At 34.5% G+C, this 19,403-nt stretch overlaps 1 protein-coding gene across 6 annotated transcripts in view; it reads right to left on the minus strand.

The window, feature by feature from the left end:
* Positions 1-213: 213 nt before the first annotated feature.
* The window catches only part of NAA16 (N-alpha-acetyltransferase 16, NatA auxiliary subunit), a 69,874-nt gene continuing 50,684 nt past the window's right edge, over positions 214-19,403 (minus strand). For all 6 annotated transcript variants that reach the window (XM_085309464.1, XM_085309469.1, XM_085309465.1 and 3 more), the window contains 11 exons: positions 12,156-12,228; positions 11,751-11,920; positions 11,223-11,375; positions 9,625-9,753; positions 8,877-9,090; positions 6,542-6,735; positions 5,697-5,805; positions 5,058-5,156; positions 3,809-3,952; positions 2,181-2,278; positions 214-1,898 (listed from right to left, as the gene is read on the minus strand). In XM_085309464.1, coding sequence (XP_085165590.1) covers positions 1,698-1,898; positions 2,181-2,278; positions 3,809-3,952; positions 5,058-5,156; positions 5,697-5,805; positions 6,542-6,735; positions 8,877-9,090; positions 9,625-9,753; positions 11,223-11,375; positions 11,751-11,920; positions 12,156-12,228 — 1,584 coding nt within the window. In that variant the 3' untranslated portion in view covers positions 214-1,697. The remainder of the gene's footprint in view (positions 1,899-2,180; positions 2,279-3,808; positions 3,953-5,057; positions 5,157-5,696; positions 5,806-6,541; positions 6,736-8,876; positions 9,091-9,624; positions 9,754-11,222; positions 11,376-11,750; positions 11,921-12,155; positions 12,229-19,403) is intronic.

Consider the following 19,403-nt stretch of genomic DNA (forward strand, 5'->3'; position numbering starts at 1 on the left):
CCTTCAGTGAATGTACAGGTGAGATACCACTCTTTTCTGGATAAACTAATGAAACAGGCTGAAGTGTGATGTCCACAGAATACGCAAAAATTCCAAACCAAAGGCAAGTGTGTACAAAATAATTTATTACAGCATAACATATGTTGGCAATATTTTACAGTGTTTTCCATTCAACAATTTTGAATCTAAACAGATGACACACAAAGGAGACAATTTTAATTAGAACAGTTTATTTGTCTTAATAAAATCCCCTCTCCATGAATCTGTATTTGCCTTAGAGGGGCTAGTTAATATTACTGAAATTATTTACATTGCAGTGAAATAAAAACAAACTGATTGAGTGATTCCATTACAGTTTCCAGAAAACTGATTTTATGTACAAGCCACAGTATAGTTATGTTTTGATAGCAGTTCTTATAGAATGTAAAGCTGTCATATGTAGCCATTTTGTCCAGCAATATTATGCTTTAAATAGCTATATTAGATTTAGACTTCCATTTTGATGTGTTGTACATTTAATAGTTAATGCACCAGAAATACAGAGTAAGAAAAGGTTCCTTGTGATTTGTAGTCAGCCTCTTTGTGCTCCCTTAAATATTTTTTTTTAATATAAAAACACTCCTCGCATACTATTCGCTTTGCAGCACCTAAAGCAATAGTATTTAGGCAAGAGAAGTACTAGTTTCTTGGCCATAAGTCTGCAGCTAAGACTTTTAATGGAGGTAATACAGTAAACTTACCAGTGAATTTTTACAATGTAGAGAGAAGAGCCATATTCCCCATTACTGTACCTTATGCATCTGCCCAAAACTGGAGTAGCTTTTTCAAACTAAGTGTCAATAYATGAACAGATGGGAAGAAATCAAAAGGAAGAGGAGGAAAGTGGAAGATGAAACAAAGGGCGGACAACAGYGTCAAATTCATTGTATTTTCGGGGAAATGCTTGAGAATACTCAAACTTAAAAAGTTAAACTGCCCATAAACTTAAGGAAACAATAACTATAGAACACAAGGTAGAGAGAATATAGTTTTCAGAAAAAAACAAAAAAAAAAACTTTGTTTTTACACAAACCTAATCTTCATATCCATCAACACTGGTTCCATATAAGACACACAACTGACAAAAACATGCAAACTGCCAACATTTCCATTGTCRCTGTGCTCCAAAAGGAAACCAAACTGACCAAAGAAAAATAATAAAAAAAWWRGRAAAAAAACACCCAAAACAGTACAGATGAAGAGGATAATTCAAGCAGCACTTCATCAGTCTTAATCTGCTAAAAACACTCAGATGATAATTTTATTAACAAGATATGATCACATTTATATGCATATGTAGCAACACTTAGGTGAAAGCAGTCTTTAACATCCACAGATTTTTTTTTTTTGTTGGGGAGAGCTGATGGAATATTAAAAGACTTAAAACTGTACATGTATAAACATGAAAAATGCTGATTAAGGATAATGTTCACATAAATATTGGCAGTTTTTGTTGGGAGAAAAAACAAAATAGCATACTCCATTTCATTTAATTATCCAGATATTTCATTTTATACCTGTTAAAGATATTTGAATACAACCTGGAAAAGTAAGCCTGATCTGTACCCAAGTCAGTCCGTATGTGATGAGAGTCAGAGTTTTGTATATATGTGCGTGAGTATGTATAGACACACGCATAGAGGCTTGTGCACACTACTTCAAATTTCATTAGACAGCACATCATGGTTAATGGCTGTGTGGTTCACGGATGCAATGCTGCTATCATCCTCGTTTGTGGCAGGCATAAAGGCAGATGTAAAAGGAAACAGTTTATGGCATGCCGCTTGATATTCTTCACATTGAGTGTGGCAGCTTCCAAAACTGCCGTCAAGCAGTGCCTCAGAAACCTTTGTTAATGTCTAAAGAAACAAAAGTAACAGTTAATAAATACAACTTACAATTGTTTTATTACCAAAAAGAGACACAGTTAAACAATACTGGCATGAGCAAATTCAGGTGCTCTGTTGGTATTTAGATCTCCTACAGTTACCTAGAGAAAAATAACATTCTTTCAAATATTATGAAAGAATACAGTTCTTTCAAATATTATTAATTTATCACTAAACACAAAGGATGTGTACTTAAGTACATGCTATTTAAGATCATATATACTTTCAGCTCTAAATAAAACTATCTTTTACCTTCACATTTTTGTCTCTCATATTTTTATCCAATCTTGTAGCAATGGCAATAGCTTTTTCTTGTCTTGATTTGTCCAGGAAATACATCATCTTTGCACCTATCACAAGAAAGAAACTAGTACTGAGATATTAACACTGCTAAATGCAATCCTGCACATATACACATGGAATCTGAAAAATTATAAATCAGTGTGAATCAGGACTTCTTCAATACATCATCTTTTCCTGCTTTATTATCATTTAACATTAATGAAACTAAAASCTATTTTGTAGTTCATTAGGAGCATAAGGATAGCTAACACAAGAAATGTGCTTCTACAAGAATGGAAAGTTAACCAAGGACATGTCAAAACAGTCAGGAAATAAATGTAAACAGTAAGTTGATGACTAAGCTCTTCAAATCAGCAGGCAAAATAAAATCCATCCTACAAATCAGGAAGTGGTTAAAAGACATCTTCTCAGAGATGCTCTGAATTATTTTGAAAGGTACTGGAGTTAGGTGAACTGACAGAACAATTAAGTTATTGAACAATTTTGGAACGCATTCTAGAAGAACTTCAGACTAGTATGTCTGTATGGCAGAAGGTAAGGTCAACCAGAGCTAGTAACCTGGAGCTGGAAGAACTAGCTTAGGTACAGGGAAAGCAATGACGTAAGTTTGGTRCTTTGCCTGGACTAGATAGCATTGCTGAGAAGTAAAACTGTGTTAATGTGACTATACAGCTTCTTGGACCACAAACAATTCATCAGAACTGGCCCAGTCATCTTTGCAAAATACTATGTTGTTCCTTATACCATAATTTGATTTAAAATCCTACCTTTACAAAAAGGCAGGCATACCATTCATTATCCTTTCCCGAAAAACAAAATCCAGACACAGTGTACTACACTATCTACTATAAAGAGCAGAAGTCTTAAAAATAATTTCACCTGAAGTTATGAAAACCCTCATTCTGAGTGTAATGTCTCATTGTTGTTCAGCTTGCTTCCCCAGTTATTAAAATTTCTTTTCCTAATCAATAAAACTTTACCTCTTGCATTTTTTTCATCTGAAAGATTTCAGAACAGAAATTGCAAGAGTGAATATATTTGGATTATCACTGTCAAGACACATACTAAATTCAACTTAGTTATGTTTGTTTAAAGTTATGGAGGTCATGGTATAGAAGTTTAAAAAAAGGCTTAAAAATCTGTTTATATTTTTTCTAGTCATTATATTTTTATTCATGCTGTTGCTACATGACAAAGGTACACGTAGGAACAGAAGTATCCCAGCTGATAAGGGAAAAGCATCACTTGTTMAAACAAAAATCTTTTCTATCAGAAGGGCTAAACACTTACAATTTATATTTTCTAATTATTTCAGCACTGGGAGCTTCAACAGGAGATATGACAGTGCTTCCATATTTAAATCACCAAACCACCACAGATAATCAATCATGCTTTTTAGAGCTGAGAGGCATGTTCCTCATGCAGCTAATAAAAAATAACTTTAACATGGGAAAAAAAAACATCCAGAGTTTCTAGTTCATTCCAGTTTATATATGATTTGTTGAATGCAGAGAAAGATACACATTTGAATCACTTAAATCATATTATTTTCAAGAACATGAAAATATTAAACAAACCTGATAGCTGGTGCTGAATGGAGGTAGCATTGTGTTTGAGAAACTCTTCATTAAAATTTTCCAGATTTTTATAAACAAAGATTTTCTGCATTTCTTGAATTAGGACCTTGTTCACAATTTCAGGGAGGTTACTATGATCAGATACTAGAAGGGGTAAGGTAAGTGGGAGAGAAACAAAGAAGTCACATAAATGACATYAGAAAACACTGCAAAATAATAAACATCACTGCTAAAGAATTACTACTTTTTTCTGAGTTTGTATGCAGAAAGAAATGTGATAGTTCAAAACGGTGTTAAAGTCACCACAAGCTGACTTTGGAGAAACATCAACTGATGCTTGATTCTGACTACATTTTTTGAGTAACATTCATTTTGCATATGTGTATATACACACACTGCAGAAAAAAACATATGTTGCTAGTCAAGAGTGATTTTATCTATCACCTAATTTGGGATGAAGCCAGCAAAAAATATACAATCAGCTTTCTTTAATGCTGTGTCATGTACCATTTCGTTATTTATTTTATTTCTTAAGAAATCTTCAAGGCTTTAAGTCTGACTTTTAAACTGATTAATGTGACAAAATAAAATACTTGATTTGGTAGTGCTTCTTCAGAGCAAACAAGGTAATGCATTTAAGCAATTATAATCTCCAGTGTGTTTGCTCATGTTCTATGTATTTAATTTTTTTTCCCATATCACAACTATTACTAACAAACTTCTAAAAGTCTAATTGCATTTAAAATGCAGGAGAACAAGCATTTATGTAATTTCATAAGTTTAACTGATATTAAGCGCTCAATAAATGCATAYAGATGCATCTGTAGATAAAGTATGCATAACAGCTTCCTGCCACGTAGATCTTCTGTTGCCTAACACAAACCAAAAAGTATGCTTTGCTTCAGTCAGAATCTTTCTCCTGTATCAGCCTTTCTTAAAGCTTGTAAAATTCGAAGGATCTTTGGAACCCCTATTCCTCTGTGAAAGTATGAGGWATGAATACTATGAGGTACTAGGTCCACCTGGTGGATTAATGAAGGAAGGAGTATAATACATACATGGGACACTGCATAGCACAATCTCTATTTCCTTAGGTAATACCCCCAAAATAAACCATATATGTTTATCTGTCTGGCTGTAAGTTTGKTTTTGAATAATATTTTTACATCATGTAACATCCAGTTATGTCCATGAATATATTTCACTTTCCATATCCTTATACATACATATGTATTTCCTGCATACATACCAGCTTTAGAGAATTTAATCAAGCATTCATGTAGCCACGGGTTATTACTGTTGATAGCAAAAGCTCTTTTGACAGACTGTAACATTAAAAGAAACTTTCCTGTGGGTAGGCAAAAACAAAAACATGCTGAGACTAAGAATATGTAACTTTTTGCATCTATTTGTATGAACTACTATTTTATTTAGTAAATCTAGCACAAACATTGGAAACATCAAGTCCTACACAGGACTGGAAAGAAGATACACCTTTCTGATCCAAATTACTTAAGAATACAGAAGTCTCTACCGCTCAAACTCTGGCAACACTGCATAAGTAACTCCACCTCACCTCCACCCCCACCCCCCCACGATGCTTAAATTCACACTGTAAATAAGTATCTTCTACAGTGTTTATCAGTGTATACTACCAACTTACTTTGCTCTTAAAGTAAACTATTGGTGGCTTAACAAAAATGACCTGTCATTGTGAGCTTTCCCAAATATCTCCTCTATTAATTCTTGATATGATCCAAGTCCCTGCTTAAGGAAGCAAAGAAGGTATCCATTCCAAACATTAATTTTGGACTACAGTTGAATAACACAGGCTGCCCTGAAGGATTAAAAGTCTGTAGAGTAAAAATAAAACTATGCAATACTTTACCTTTTCTAAAGTATATTTCAAATGCTAATAGATGTGTGTCTATGTTATCTCCAATAAGATTCTTAAGTGGTATAAGGAATTTTATTGCTTCCTCTAATGGATTTTCTACCTGTTTTAATGAAAACACACATAATTAAAGTTAAACCTAAAATAAATTTCAGACAAGAGACAGACTGATGACAGCTTCTGATATCAAGAGCAGTTAAATCAGAGGCTAAATGAGAACTGCTGATAGCTTTCTCAATTAAACTGAACAAAAAAAAWTTTTTAACAGCCAGATTTAAGAGTACTTACTCAAGATTTCATATTGAAAAAGGCAATATCATTGCTAACTGTGGCACTGCAATATAATTTGACTAGCTGTATTATAATTTAGCATTTCGGTAACAATAAAATATGACCAGYTGACAGAACAAGCTTGACCTTCAAAAATTAATCTGATAAAGGAAATAGTTCTTTTTGCTCAGAAAAATGCTGGCTCAAGTCTTCAAACTCTGTACTACAATCACATTTCTGTTATTTTTCTCTATTTACTATATGTAACCCAATAGAGTCCTTTGGACAGGAATTATTTTTTCATTCCATTTCTGTCTTAATGAGTAACATTGGAACACCTAGAATTTAAAGAAATAATATCATTAYTAATATTGAACTTTACGAAATTAGAGGAAAAATTGTACTTTTCAGTATAAGTAGAGGTAAGACTAAAAAATTATATTCTTGCATGCAAAAATGATTTTATAAGACTGCTGGATTCTTTTAGAAAAACCTAACAGCAATCCCATATTATAGGTACCCTTATCGTAATCGCATGAACTCAAAATAAGGAGTAACACCATGCTAACCCTTTCTAGTTTTTCAGGAACTAGCTCTTCCCTGGGTCCACTAGTTTCCTCTTCCTCTTCATCTCGCTTTTTCTTTTGATTCTTTTGTTGTCGCTCTCTTTCTGCGTGTTTTCTTTCCTCTTCAAGTTTTGCTTTCTTCTGTGCTCTTCTTTGCTTGCTAAGCATTTTCTTCAGTTCTTTGGCTGAGAGATTTTCTACAGATTAAAGGAATAGATAATCTAACCTGTATTASCAGAGAATCAGTATTCCATTAAAAAAAAAAAATCTTGTTTCTCTCAAACTACATGCAGATGCTACTATGCTCCTTCTCCCTGCAAGAAAATTACATACTTTTACAGCAATTTCCTTTCCATTTTTTACACTTGCCAGAATACATCACTGCATAATCCAATATTACTATTCTAATACTATTTACAGCACACTTGTTCTTGCATATCTTCTCTTACATAGTTAAGCCTTGTATAAGCCATGAATAAGCCTTAAGTATTTGAAAGTTTAACTACTACATGAAGTTGTTACATCTATACAAGTTTTACCTTAGAAAAACAGACAGTGGTTTTTCTCAAAGGTAAACTAAGCTCTTCATTCTAATAATAACCAGAAACAGCATGACTGASTTACATTTTGTATTAAAGCAAGTCTATTATCTTTCCTGAGGGTGTCTACATGACCAATATGCAGCCAAATATACAGTGCAGAAAGTGCATAGCTAACTGGACACAATCAAAAACTGTGATACTGCTTGAGGCTGAGGGGGAGGTAAAATATTATTATGTATTAATAGGGCCATTATAAGAGAGGTCAGGCTGCTTGCTGTGTTCAGATTTGTAGACTGGACTAACACGTAGATGAACCAAAGAGGTTTTTCACGCAAAAAGTAGGTAGTTGCGTGAAATCAGAATAAATGAAACATGGTTTCCTACAGGTCAGTGGGGAACCTTCAGCCTTTCCCATTCAGTCTTCTTTCTTACTTCCCTGCTGTCACATTGACCTGACTTGTTTTGCTGGAGTAAACACCACAGTTTCTGCCAGTCAGTCGTCTTTAGCACTTCACTGAGAATATCAGCTGTACCAATGCTGTGGGCATGAAACAGAATGGGCTATTAAGGGGCTAATGCATCCTTTTGTGGCTCTGATAGCATCATTACCTCCACCAGGCCGGTGCTAGGGCCATCTAGTGTCCTAAGACTTGGAAGTGAGGAGCAGCAGACCTTTAAATCCTTTTTACCCCACTGACACAATGCTGTGTTCTCTGTGGATAAAACCACTCAACCCCAACTCAGAACACCTGCATAAACTAAGGCTCTACTTACTACTTCTAAGGCTCTTCCTCAGCTTGGACAGACCTCTGTTAAGATCCTGTCACACACCTATCTTACATTACATACAAAAATACAAAATACATCTTTTTATATACATACATATATGCATTTATGAGAGATAAAGTAAAATTTATTACTTAGTTCTAAAGTAAAGATAAAATTGTACTGGTAACATTTAGTGGCATTTTTGGTTTAGTTTAACTTTATTTCCCATGTCAAATCTCCTTCCCCTTACAAAAGGCCATATATTAATTTTGTCCCTTTTATCAACATTGAGTGTTGCAGCGATTGTATAACATTAAATACACTAGCTACCGTGCCATGAAATAAGCAGCAATTATTTAGCTTTAAAAAAGAAAAAGAAATAGTAACAGATTTGCCAACAAGTCCTCAGATTTCTATACCACACCTAATAGGTTTTCTAAGAAAAACTGCTTTCCATTTAATACTAGTTTCAGATGATTTCTCAAATGTATTAATTTTGCTAATACACTTACCTATGTAGTTTTAAGTCCCAAAGTTATGTGAAAAAATAATGAAATGCAATGCWGTGCTCACTCCTATTATTAGATAAAGGATTAATTAATTTGATGAAAATCCAATTCTGACAGCAACTCATAGATTGCTTTCCCACAAAATATATCTATTATGTTTTGCAATTGATTTTTAATGACATTCAACTATCTTCTGGTTAAATGGACCTTTGATAAATGGCTAAATTCAATTTAACTTTTTCCTCTTAGATTCTGAAATGCCACTCTTCCCAAATACTCCAACTATAGTTAGGTTCATTCCTGTACTAGCTTTACAAGATGATGAGAGAACAGCAGAGAGAAAGCAAGCCATAATATCCATGATCTCTTTTCAGTTACTAATAAAATCATAAAAGACAGAAAAATGGAGAAACTTCTGTACATTACAACTGATACTGATTCTACAGCATGTAACTTATTTAGCTTATTAAGTTTTTATTTGTGTCATACACATACGAGCCTCCATTACAGTCTAGATACCTGAATTCACTTCTTGTTCTTTGCTTTCATTGGTAAGAGGATTATCATGTAGCTTCAAGTAGATTTCAATTGCTGACCGAGCAGCCTTGAAATAGAAGGTATGTTTCCTGAGCACATCTTCTAATCTCAGAAGGTCTACRTAGGCACGAAGAGTCATCTTTCTCATGCAGTATGTGTGGAAGTCAAATTGATCATCTGTTATCTCAAAAAAATGCTTCAAGGAAGAAAAAGAAGAGTCTTAGGTATTATTCTGGCTTACTTTATCTCCATTTAATTAAAATGGATAATAAAGTAACAACTGATAATTATTTACAGGTAATATTTTGATAATATTGACTGTCCAACAGAGCCTGTCAGTAGTGAAAATATCACCCCAAAAAATCACATTTTGCTTACAAAAAATTTAAAGAGATTATTAAAATACTCTTTAAAAACAAATGAAATGTGATTGTTCTGATAAAAAAAGTAATTAACAAAAGACAGCATAAAGTTAATGTACAAATAGTTTCATATAGGAGATGGGACATTTTATATTCAATCTTTTTTACTTCAAATAACAATTCTTCAAGTAATAGCTAGGAGATTTGTTATATAAAACATTAAAATATAAATTACTAACCAGTTTTAAAAAATCACTATCCTAGAAATTTTACACACAAAGAAAACTATGCTGAGTACATCAGCAAGTATTTTCATCAATGTATGAGAAATCCTGTGGAAGAGAGAGATTGTGTTAGCACCTACTTACCCTCTCTACTTCGTGACATTTTTTCAAGGCATCACCATACTTCCCAAGTCTTTGATAAGCTGCAGCACATTCAGTCTGGAACCACATACACTGCATCTCATTTAGGTTTTCCATAGCAGATGTTCCTTCCTGAAATAAGTGCCATTATCACTTTTTGTCATTGTATTTTACTAGTTTCTCCTTTTAGTTATGGCTACTAGTTTCAGGCTGTTAGAGGGAAACAATCCTTCAGCTACTTGGAATATAATATAAAATGGCTATAATCTTCCAGTTGCCTCAGAGTAATACCTGTGATGCTCTATGTTCCCCAAAACAAAGAAATAGATAGTTATCTGTTATCTTTAGATAAATAATTATCTGAACAGGGTAGGAGTCCCCCTCTTTCTCTCTCTCTCTCTCTCTCTCTCTCTCTCTGTCTCTCTATTTAAAGCACCTCATGCTTATATATGCAGCCCTACTTTTAAAAATTGAAGACTTTCAAAATTAATGTTATTTTCTGCCTCCATTTTTAGCAAACTTTTTTTGTTTCTCCTTTGTCAGAGAAGGTGCAACCACTAGTCTAAAAATCCACAAATACACTTACCACTTTTTCCTGTAGTCTGAAGACTTTCTAAATTTGTTTAGAACTAGTTTGCTAGCCTAAATAAAGTTAGAATTAAATTTGATGTTTTATGAAGGGGAGAAAAAGAACTCTGACATATTCTTTATAATTCYAGTGTTCTAGATCAAGAACAAACTGGAAGCGAAGTAAACATGTTATCAGCAATGCTGGCCACCAAATTCCCAAAACAGCTTTTATACAAGGAAAAAAACAAGTCAACTCACAACATTTAATTTTTCATATAAATTGTTTAGGATGAGATTTGTCCCATCTTATTGCAAGCATCTATGTAGGGTTCCATTTTTTGCTCTGGCACCTCAGCCAAGAATACATGTCAAGTTCTAGGAGGCAGATTTTCAATGGTTCCTACAAATAACTAGATAGCTCAGAYTCACTTTCAAATGTTTTCTCACTTGAGATCAAGAAGAATTAAGGAGTCCAGTTTACGCATATGCACCAGGAAATTCCACCAACTGTCTTCATGTTTAGTTACATAAATATTATGGAAACCTGGCATATCTAAATTTTGTTCAAAGTCAAGAAGATTACAGAATTTAAAGTGCTTACCCTGCCTTCTAAGAATAGAGTTTTCTTTATGAAATTTTATTCTGTAGCAGTAAAGAATGAAATGTTCAAGTCCAAATTACATGCATGTTGAAGTTAAATCATTATATATATTGTAGCTTGCACATTCCTGTACAGTTAGCTCAGACTGCATTACTGGAAAACAGYAGGTTTTGCAAACAACATATCTAGCAGATACATTTCTACAGAGGTACTTACAATTATGGCATTACAAAAGTACTTCTGGAAAAGTATTTTTGAATAACCATTTGTTCAGTATTTACTGGATTTCCACATACAGTTTTTTACTACTAAATAAAAATTATGACAAGCATATCTTAGCAATGGACACTGTTTAAATAGATAAATTCAGCAGAATGAAAAAATATAGTGTCAGAGGCAATTTTCTCTTCATTAAAGCAATCTACCTTACCCTAGTGAATTTAGAACACATCTCTTCTGCATCTTTCACCATATTTGCCCGCAGCATGTATTTTGCACATTTAGAATTGATAAATCTGTCTGCAGTATCCAAAGACTGTGCTTCATCCATCCATTTGGCAGCTTCCTTGAGATTACCTACATGCTATTGAGAGAAAGTGAATAGTTGACTGTCAGCATAAACCTGATTTTGACTGACTACTGAAATCCACAGTTACTGGTATTTCTCCCCTAAAAAATATCAAAAATACTGTATTATATCTTCTCTCTCCTCCTTGCCACCCCCAAAGAATTTTTTTGAAAATAACYTGTAGCAAGTTGTGACTTGCTCTGAGAAAATCTAACAAAACAAAGGGGTTTTCATTTTCTTACTGACAGAACCATGCACAAAATGACCCACACCAAAACTAGTGCCCACAACTATCATAAACTGAAATACTACCCACACATTCACACTAATTTAATAGGGGCTTTCTTTTTTAATAATTTATTTACTCCAAATGTATACATTAGCTTTTACCTTGTAAATTTTTGCTTTTAAATAGAACAGTTCTATTAATGTTGGAGTGCTTGCAATTGCAGCATTAATGTAATCCAAGGCCAAAGAACACTGGCCAAGTTTGTCAAAGTGCTGTGCCAGGAAATATCGAACCCAAAGTAGTGTCGTTGGAGGCTCTTTTTCCCCATTTTCTGCAACAAAACACACAAAATCATAGTAACCTGTAAGGTTGAAGACTTCATCTGCAAAATATACACAAAAAGGCATGAAAAACATAGTAAATGAATACATTATAGCAAAATTGCTGAAAGTTGTAATAACTATTTTCTTGCAAAAAGTAGCAGCACTCCAACAATTACTGATAACTGCTATATAAACAATATTAGTAAACACAGTTTAAATTAACATAAGTGTAAAGAAACTTACCACATGGACTAAAAAGGTCACAAGTTTTCAAAGAGGCTTCATAACCAGTAACAAGTTCTTGGATTGTGGAAACCTATATATAAGAAGCATCAACTTAAAAGATTTGCTTGACTATTGTATATACAGAAATTAACAAGTATCACTAAAAATATTGGACAAAATTTGAGAATCAAGATAGTTACTTTAGAACAATATTTGAGGGATCCTCATATAATTTACTTCACCTTTCATACGCTATCTTTGATCTCCCATTTTAGAGTGATATGGAAGGGAAAAGGTGTCACTATTTTCAGCAATAAGCTGCCAAAAATTAAGTGCATTTGATCAGTACCCTTCATAAAAGGTGTACTTCCCTTCTCCACCCAAATACATACAAGTTAAGATACTTGTTTCAATTTGTATAGTTAAAAACTATTTAACAAAGGTGTTTTGGAGAAGACTGAACATGACCTTCTCATACGAATAACATAGAATAGACTTCTGTGGTGCTGGCTGGCTGATATWTACTACTACAGAACAATTTCTTTTTTTCTTTTTTCAATGTGTTAAGAAGGTATTGTTGCCTAGAATACTGAGGGCATCCTTTTATGTTACAAAATAAAAAGAAATAAATTTGATTTAAGACTAATACTTTCTGAAATCAGACCTTGTCAACGATCTCACTTATTAAACACTGCAAGATGGAAGTCCCAAAATTCAGACATACAATTTTGAATTCACACTGTACAATACGCAAGTGTTAGTATCTGTGCATTTCATAACAATGAACTGTTCCAATTCATCATTTTACATGTGCCTACAAGTCTAGCAAGTAACATGCTTCTCACAGAAAGAGAATTGGAACTAAAAAAGGAAGAAATATAATCTTTGTACATACTCCAGACGCTGAATGGACTTAAAAATTAGATCCTACTATGAACATAGGGATGGCTACATTCACCAACTAGATTTTTACTATCTATAGATTTTACCTAAAACCTCAATGGATAAAAATAACGTGATCCTATGTGGGAGGAAAAAAAAGTTAGTTGCAAGAATAAATCCATAAAGACTGGGGAGAGTCAGCAAAATCAGGAAAAAGTAGGATTTGATAAAGCATGCAACACTGCTTAAAGACATACTTCTTACAGGAGAGAAACAAAAAAACTTGTTCTAGAAGATAAGTTTTCAATCTGACAGGTACTACTTTAATCAATCTAATTTGGCATAATAGGCAAGAAATGCCAAATGATTGTTTCAAAGAGCAGAGAATTCGACACACAAGTCRCACACAGCCAGCATAAAAGTCTCAGTGTAACAGAATTTATAAATAAAGTCTCATGAGAAATACTGGTTTCTGGTTAAAAAACTCATCAAGTATATAAAAGTATTACTAGACTTCAGATAATTTCATAATTATAAAGGAATGTTAAGAAATCAGCAGTAAACAAAGGCAAGTAACTGAATTACATTGCTCTTTGGCCTCACAGATCTGTTTGCTAAAAGAAATCTTAAACCTCCTCATAAAATCCTTGAAAATTTTCTTTTCTAAAATGAATTCAAGTGCTGAAGTAACCATCTCTTCAGATAGCAAGCTTGCAATATATATGTAGAATAGCAGAGGCTGTATTTCCTTACTGCTTTTCACCGCAACTTCACAGTACTCCCAAACTTGTTCTCTTCTGGTACTAATAAACTCAAATTCCTGCTGTGATCAGTCAGCTTTGCTATACTGAAAACAAACTGCACGTAAAGGAAAAAAAAAAAAGGAAAGAAACAAACTCTATTGCTTTAAAAAGACCTCATACACGCGCCTCCCAAACCAAACTCTGAACACCRATACCAATTTTTGCTCGACTGTGAGAACACTCAGAGTACAGTCTCATAAGCTGGACGAAGGCCATGTGGCCACCAAAGAGCGGTCTCACCCTGACCCCTGCGCTAGGGTCAGGGCTCGCAACTGCTGGTAGGGTTATGACTGACTGACTACCCTGCTCCACCATGGAGTACAGACACTCACGTGCTTTTTCCAGCACGAAGGGGGAGCTGGCAGACCTAGGGCTATGAGGAGGTGTGAACACCACTTTGGCTTGCAGAATGGTCTCCAACCAGCTTATGGCAACAGTGAAATCAAACCCTCTAATCCTGCTGTGATAGCAAACTGCAGCATGAAAATAGCAAAAGATGCGAAGTTCCTCCAAAATTCACAACTCTGCAGTGGTTTTGGCTTCTACAGTCCAAGGAAGCATGCTGGAATTGTTATTCTGAAAAGTAGTTTGAACAATGTATTTGGATAATACTGTAAGCATTCAGTGAAAGCAACAACTACAAAAAATATAAATCAGTTAATTAGATAGATTAGATTATTGCAGACATTCTTGATGAAAATATCTGTTTCCTGTGACTAACTCACTCAGAAAAATCATTCTTTTTCCTTTTTTCTACTTAACGACATTTGCTTCAGTCTCTTGCTAATAAATTAGGAAAATAATTCTAGGGTCACCTGCTACTTCAGGGCTCGATAAACACTCTGGAAATACTAACTATCCTTTGCTACTCTAATTCCTGTGTTCAAAGCAACTACAATTAAAGCACTAAAATCTGTGTGAAATCTGGTTTATCATCTCTACTCTGTACCACTGTTCTCTTAGAGGCATTAAAATTCAGTATTTCTAAAACAAACAAACAAAAAAAMCCCCAAAACACTACAAAATTCTTCATGAACATCATTTTTAAATTTCTAAAAGGCAAACAAAAATCTGGAAATAATACCATAAGACTGACCATGATTTAATTTCAAATGGTACTATTTCAGAAAAAATAGTTTCAGCCATTTCATTGCCACGTATCCTGAAAAGGCTTAAGGTACTACAAAAGTCATAGCAAAACCTGAGATTTGATTATGACAAGAACGAGGCCAATTTCAAGGCCACTAAATACCACAGAGACTAAATGCTTGCTACTGGTGGAAACATCTCTTTACTTAAAACATGAAGCAGCTTTCATATCTTACTTTGAAAAAAAAAAAAAGAAACAACCCCCAAATCTTTTCCACAGGTCACTAGCTACAGCTTTAATTACATCAGGAAAGAACAATGAGCTACAAGGCATGAGATCAAATGCAGAAGGGCTTTAGCTCCCCCATTAGCACAAGCTGGTTAAATACTCATTCCTTCAAAGTGTGTGAAATAGTWATTTTAGGTATTTCTCCCTCCTTTGCTTCATCTTAAGATTAAAATTGCGTGCACTCATAAACCAATATGGATTCATGACAGTTATGAAAATCTTAGAAGTTAAGAATGCATCTTACACACTCTGTACTACTTGYAGTAAAAACTCCACAAAAGCTAGAATGATCTTCAGTAATCCTTAGTAATTTATTTTCATTGCAAGGATAGTTTCATAACTTATGTTATCTCATAAGTTATATCTTCAGRTGAGTATCTGAGAAACACAAACTGAAACTGGAATAACTATCATAWATACGCAATTGTGTGCATACATACTCACACATTTTATATATGTATTTTTTTCATTTGTTGTAAGCAAAAAAATTTACTTAAGCCTAATTCTAGACTACTTTGTTCTGTGAGCATTAGCTTTTACTCATCAGATCATCAATATTGCAAAATATATTGTATCCTCTTTTGTAAGGGACAGCACAAGGGGAAATTGTTTTCCTCATAAATAGTTGATGGCTAGAATTCTTTTACTGTCAAAGCTATTACGCTGGCACCTATGGACCAGTCATTATTGGAAAATTGGGCAATGTTACACCATACACCAAGCGACTCCTGCCACAGAAATCTTTCCTAAGCTAGACAAAGTGAGAGAGGAATAGAGCACACGTGCACACACACAAGAACAAACACGAGGATAGAAAATGGGATGTTAGGACTACAAAAGTCTGATAGTTTCAAACTTTGTTTACTCCGTGCAAAATATAAGCTGAATGAAATGTCCAAGAAATAAAAAGTAAAGAGGAGAGCAATACAGAAAGGATTTTAAGAAGAGAACACATGGATCAAGGGTGAGGAGAAATATTTAGTGGAAGAAGATGTAGTTGAAGCCAAGAACTCACCAGCACAAAGATTCACATTTTTCAAAGAAAAGGCTCAAGAACTCTYTGCATTCATTAATTTAGTAAAAATATCACAGAACAGTTGAACTTGAGAAGGACTTCTGGAGATCATCTAGTCCAATCCCTGCTCAAGCACAGTCATCTAGAGTATGTTTCCAAGGTCTGTGTCCAGACAGCTTTTGAACATCTCCAAGGAAGGAGACTCCACAACCTCTCTGGGCAACCTGTTCCAGTGCTCCGTTACTCTCACAGTACAGAAGTTTTTCTGCATGTTCAGATGGAACTTCCTGTGTTTCAGTTTGTGCCCAYTGCCTCTCGTCCTATCACTGGGAACCACTGAAAGGAGTCTGGCCCCATCCTCTCTACCCTTCAGATACTTACACATGTTGGTAAGTTCCCTCCTCAGTCTTCCCTTCTCCAGGCTGAAGACTCTCAGCTCTCTCAGCCTTTCCTCATATGAGASAYATTWTCTCAGTAGCCCTCCACTAGATTTGCTCCAGTAGCTCCATGTCTCTCTTGCACTGGGCAGCGCAGAACTGGACATGGTACTCCAGACACTGTCTTACTAGGACTGAGTAGAGGGGCAGGATTACCTACCTTGGGGTAATCCTTGAGGTATATACCCTAATATTACAGTGGTTGGGCAAAATATTTAACAGACTTTTGTTTCAATGACAATCTTCCGAAGAATACTACTGTATTTCAGTCTTCAATAAAACCACAACTGTAAGGAAAGGAATTGAATATAATTCTCAATAGCAATAAAACAAGAGGTTTGCAGCATACTATATAGTGGCCAGAATTAAGCTACTACATTTAATGGCCTATTCCTGAAAAAAAAAAAAAAAAAAAAAAAAAGTGACTGATAAATTAGCAAGCTTAATCACTAAATTTAAGTATTTTTTTTCAGTTACTGTAATTGTATGGCAATTGTAAATCAGTAAGAAATTATTAGTGTTTCTATTGCACAAAGATTAAAATATACTGTAGTCACTTTCTGGAGCAATAAGCCTATTTAACATTAGGCACAGACTTGAGCCACTGCCTTCTAAATTCCTAGGGTATGATTAGAGTCTTACCCACACTGTTTTCAAAGGCAAACCACCAGAAAGAAAATTTCAATACTTCTGAGATGTAAAGGTTTCAAGGTGCATCCATAAAAATGTCTAAACAAAATATGCTCCTGATCTGTAGGTACAGATAGAAAGGTCTTTCTGTGTTAAGAAAATTTGTATCTGTTTTAGTTATGTATTAGTGTTGAATCTTCAAGTGAGTCCCAGAAATTTTTTTTGAAAGACATGCTTCATTTTATTAGAAAAAAATCATTGTTACTACAGGAGAGGACTTTACTAATACAAAGATCATACATATCTGCACAAATGAGACATGCTTTGAACATCACCAGCAGAAAAAGAGCAGACAAAACAGTGTGGAAGAGTGAAAACGGAGATGTAATATAAACTTGCTCCTGTGTGCTAAGTGTGTTGCATGACATTTTAATCACTAAAATGGCCCATAAACATCACACATCAAGTGGATCACTTACAGGTATTAAAGCACAGTAAGAAAAYGACACTTCAGAAAACCACTTTGACTGTTTCATTACAAAAAGCCTCAACCATGCATACTGGAATCTATTTAAATATTTTGCATGCTATCATTTTTTAAAAATGTAATTTGTTAAAGAATAGCTATTCACAGTTCTGTACCATATCCAGTAACTTACATTAAAAAAGAAAAAAACTTCTCCACCRTGAACATTATGACTTGTGAAATACTATACAAAATTTAGACCTTTTCTGCAACATTTGCTTTAAAAATAGTTAAATGAAAACCACATGTATTTGTGTTCCCAGTACAGAAATCTGTATTTTACCTACCCCTACAGATTTGAATAGCACTACTACTGCTTACTCTAGCCCATGAAGCAATTCTCTTTTTTCATCAACAAAGCAAATTTCTCTTGAATTAGATGACTACTTATTTGAAGACGACTCCCGGAGACCTAAAAAATTCATCTTAAAGGGTAGCAAATAAATGTCTCAAAGCTAAATAAATTAATCCCTTTGTTTCCATCTCAAAGTAYAGTTCAACTTTGACAGTAATTCCCACCACCAGCACAGTAAAAGCTGGTGGCACTTGAACAAAACTTTCTGGTTCCCTGAGTAAGAACATTTCTTATTCAGAAAAAAGAGGCAGAGCTGGAGTTTGAGACATCACTTTCCCAGCAGAGCAGAAGAGATGTTGACCAGATTTTTTTTAAAAAAAATCCATTGATAATATCTATGAGGGAATTTGAAACAGTCGCATTTACCAAATGATCTAAGAACTGTTTGCAACTTGCTTAGTTATAGAATTCACAAAAGAAAACTACTGTAATAGAACTTYAGAAGATTCATCGTGTTCTGGAAAAGATGGATAGATATAGACTGGATAAGCAAGTTGAATGACAGCTATCAAGTCTTTCAACAGTAGTAGGCAGTAGTAGGCATTTGCCCTGGGCCAGAGGGAAGGAGAAAAAAAAAAAGTTGGCATTACCAGATAGAATCCCTGTGACCAAATTACCAGGAATAGCTTTCACGGAGAGAAGCAAGTATTTAGTGCACACCCTGAAGGAACACTTTAAATTCCTTTTGGGAAATTGATTAAAATATAAAAACTGTCCATAAAGCGTTATGACAATAGTTGGAGCCCTAACACATTATCTAAGAAACAAAGAAGGTGCTCAAACAGCAATACCAATATCAATGGCCCCTGCAGGGTACCTATGAACTAGGTTCAAAGGTAAGACATGCATGCACACACACACAAAACCAGTCAATTCTATAAAGCTGAAAGCTGCAGGAGTTGATCCCTCAAGATAAYGAAGGGAAATTACATTAAGAATTGGTACTGAGCTTCCTCTCAGTGCCATTTTAAACAGCAGCTTCCTCAGAAACACTGTACAGCTAAAAACAAAACAAAACAAAAAAAAAACAAAAAAAAAACCTCTGATACAATAATGGTACAAGCAAGACCACCTTCCAAAATAGTTATTTCCTCGTGGTTTCTCTTTCAAAACTCCCTCTGCCCACAGAGATGCCTTCACAGCCTCCCTTTAAAGGTAARGGCATGGGCATACAGTTGGCAAGGAACCCGGACCCCCTCGCTAAGGCTCCTCGGGGGCACTGCACTCGAGGATCCTCCTT

The sequence above is a fragment of the Rhea americana genome, unplaced genomic scaffold, assembly GCF_003343005.1.
Source record: "Rhea americana isolate MKP2758 unplaced genomic scaffold, rheAme1 scaffold_3, whole genome shotgun sequence".
Taxonomy (NCBI): Eukaryota; Metazoa; Chordata; class Aves; order Rheiformes; family Rheidae; genus Rhea; species Rhea americana.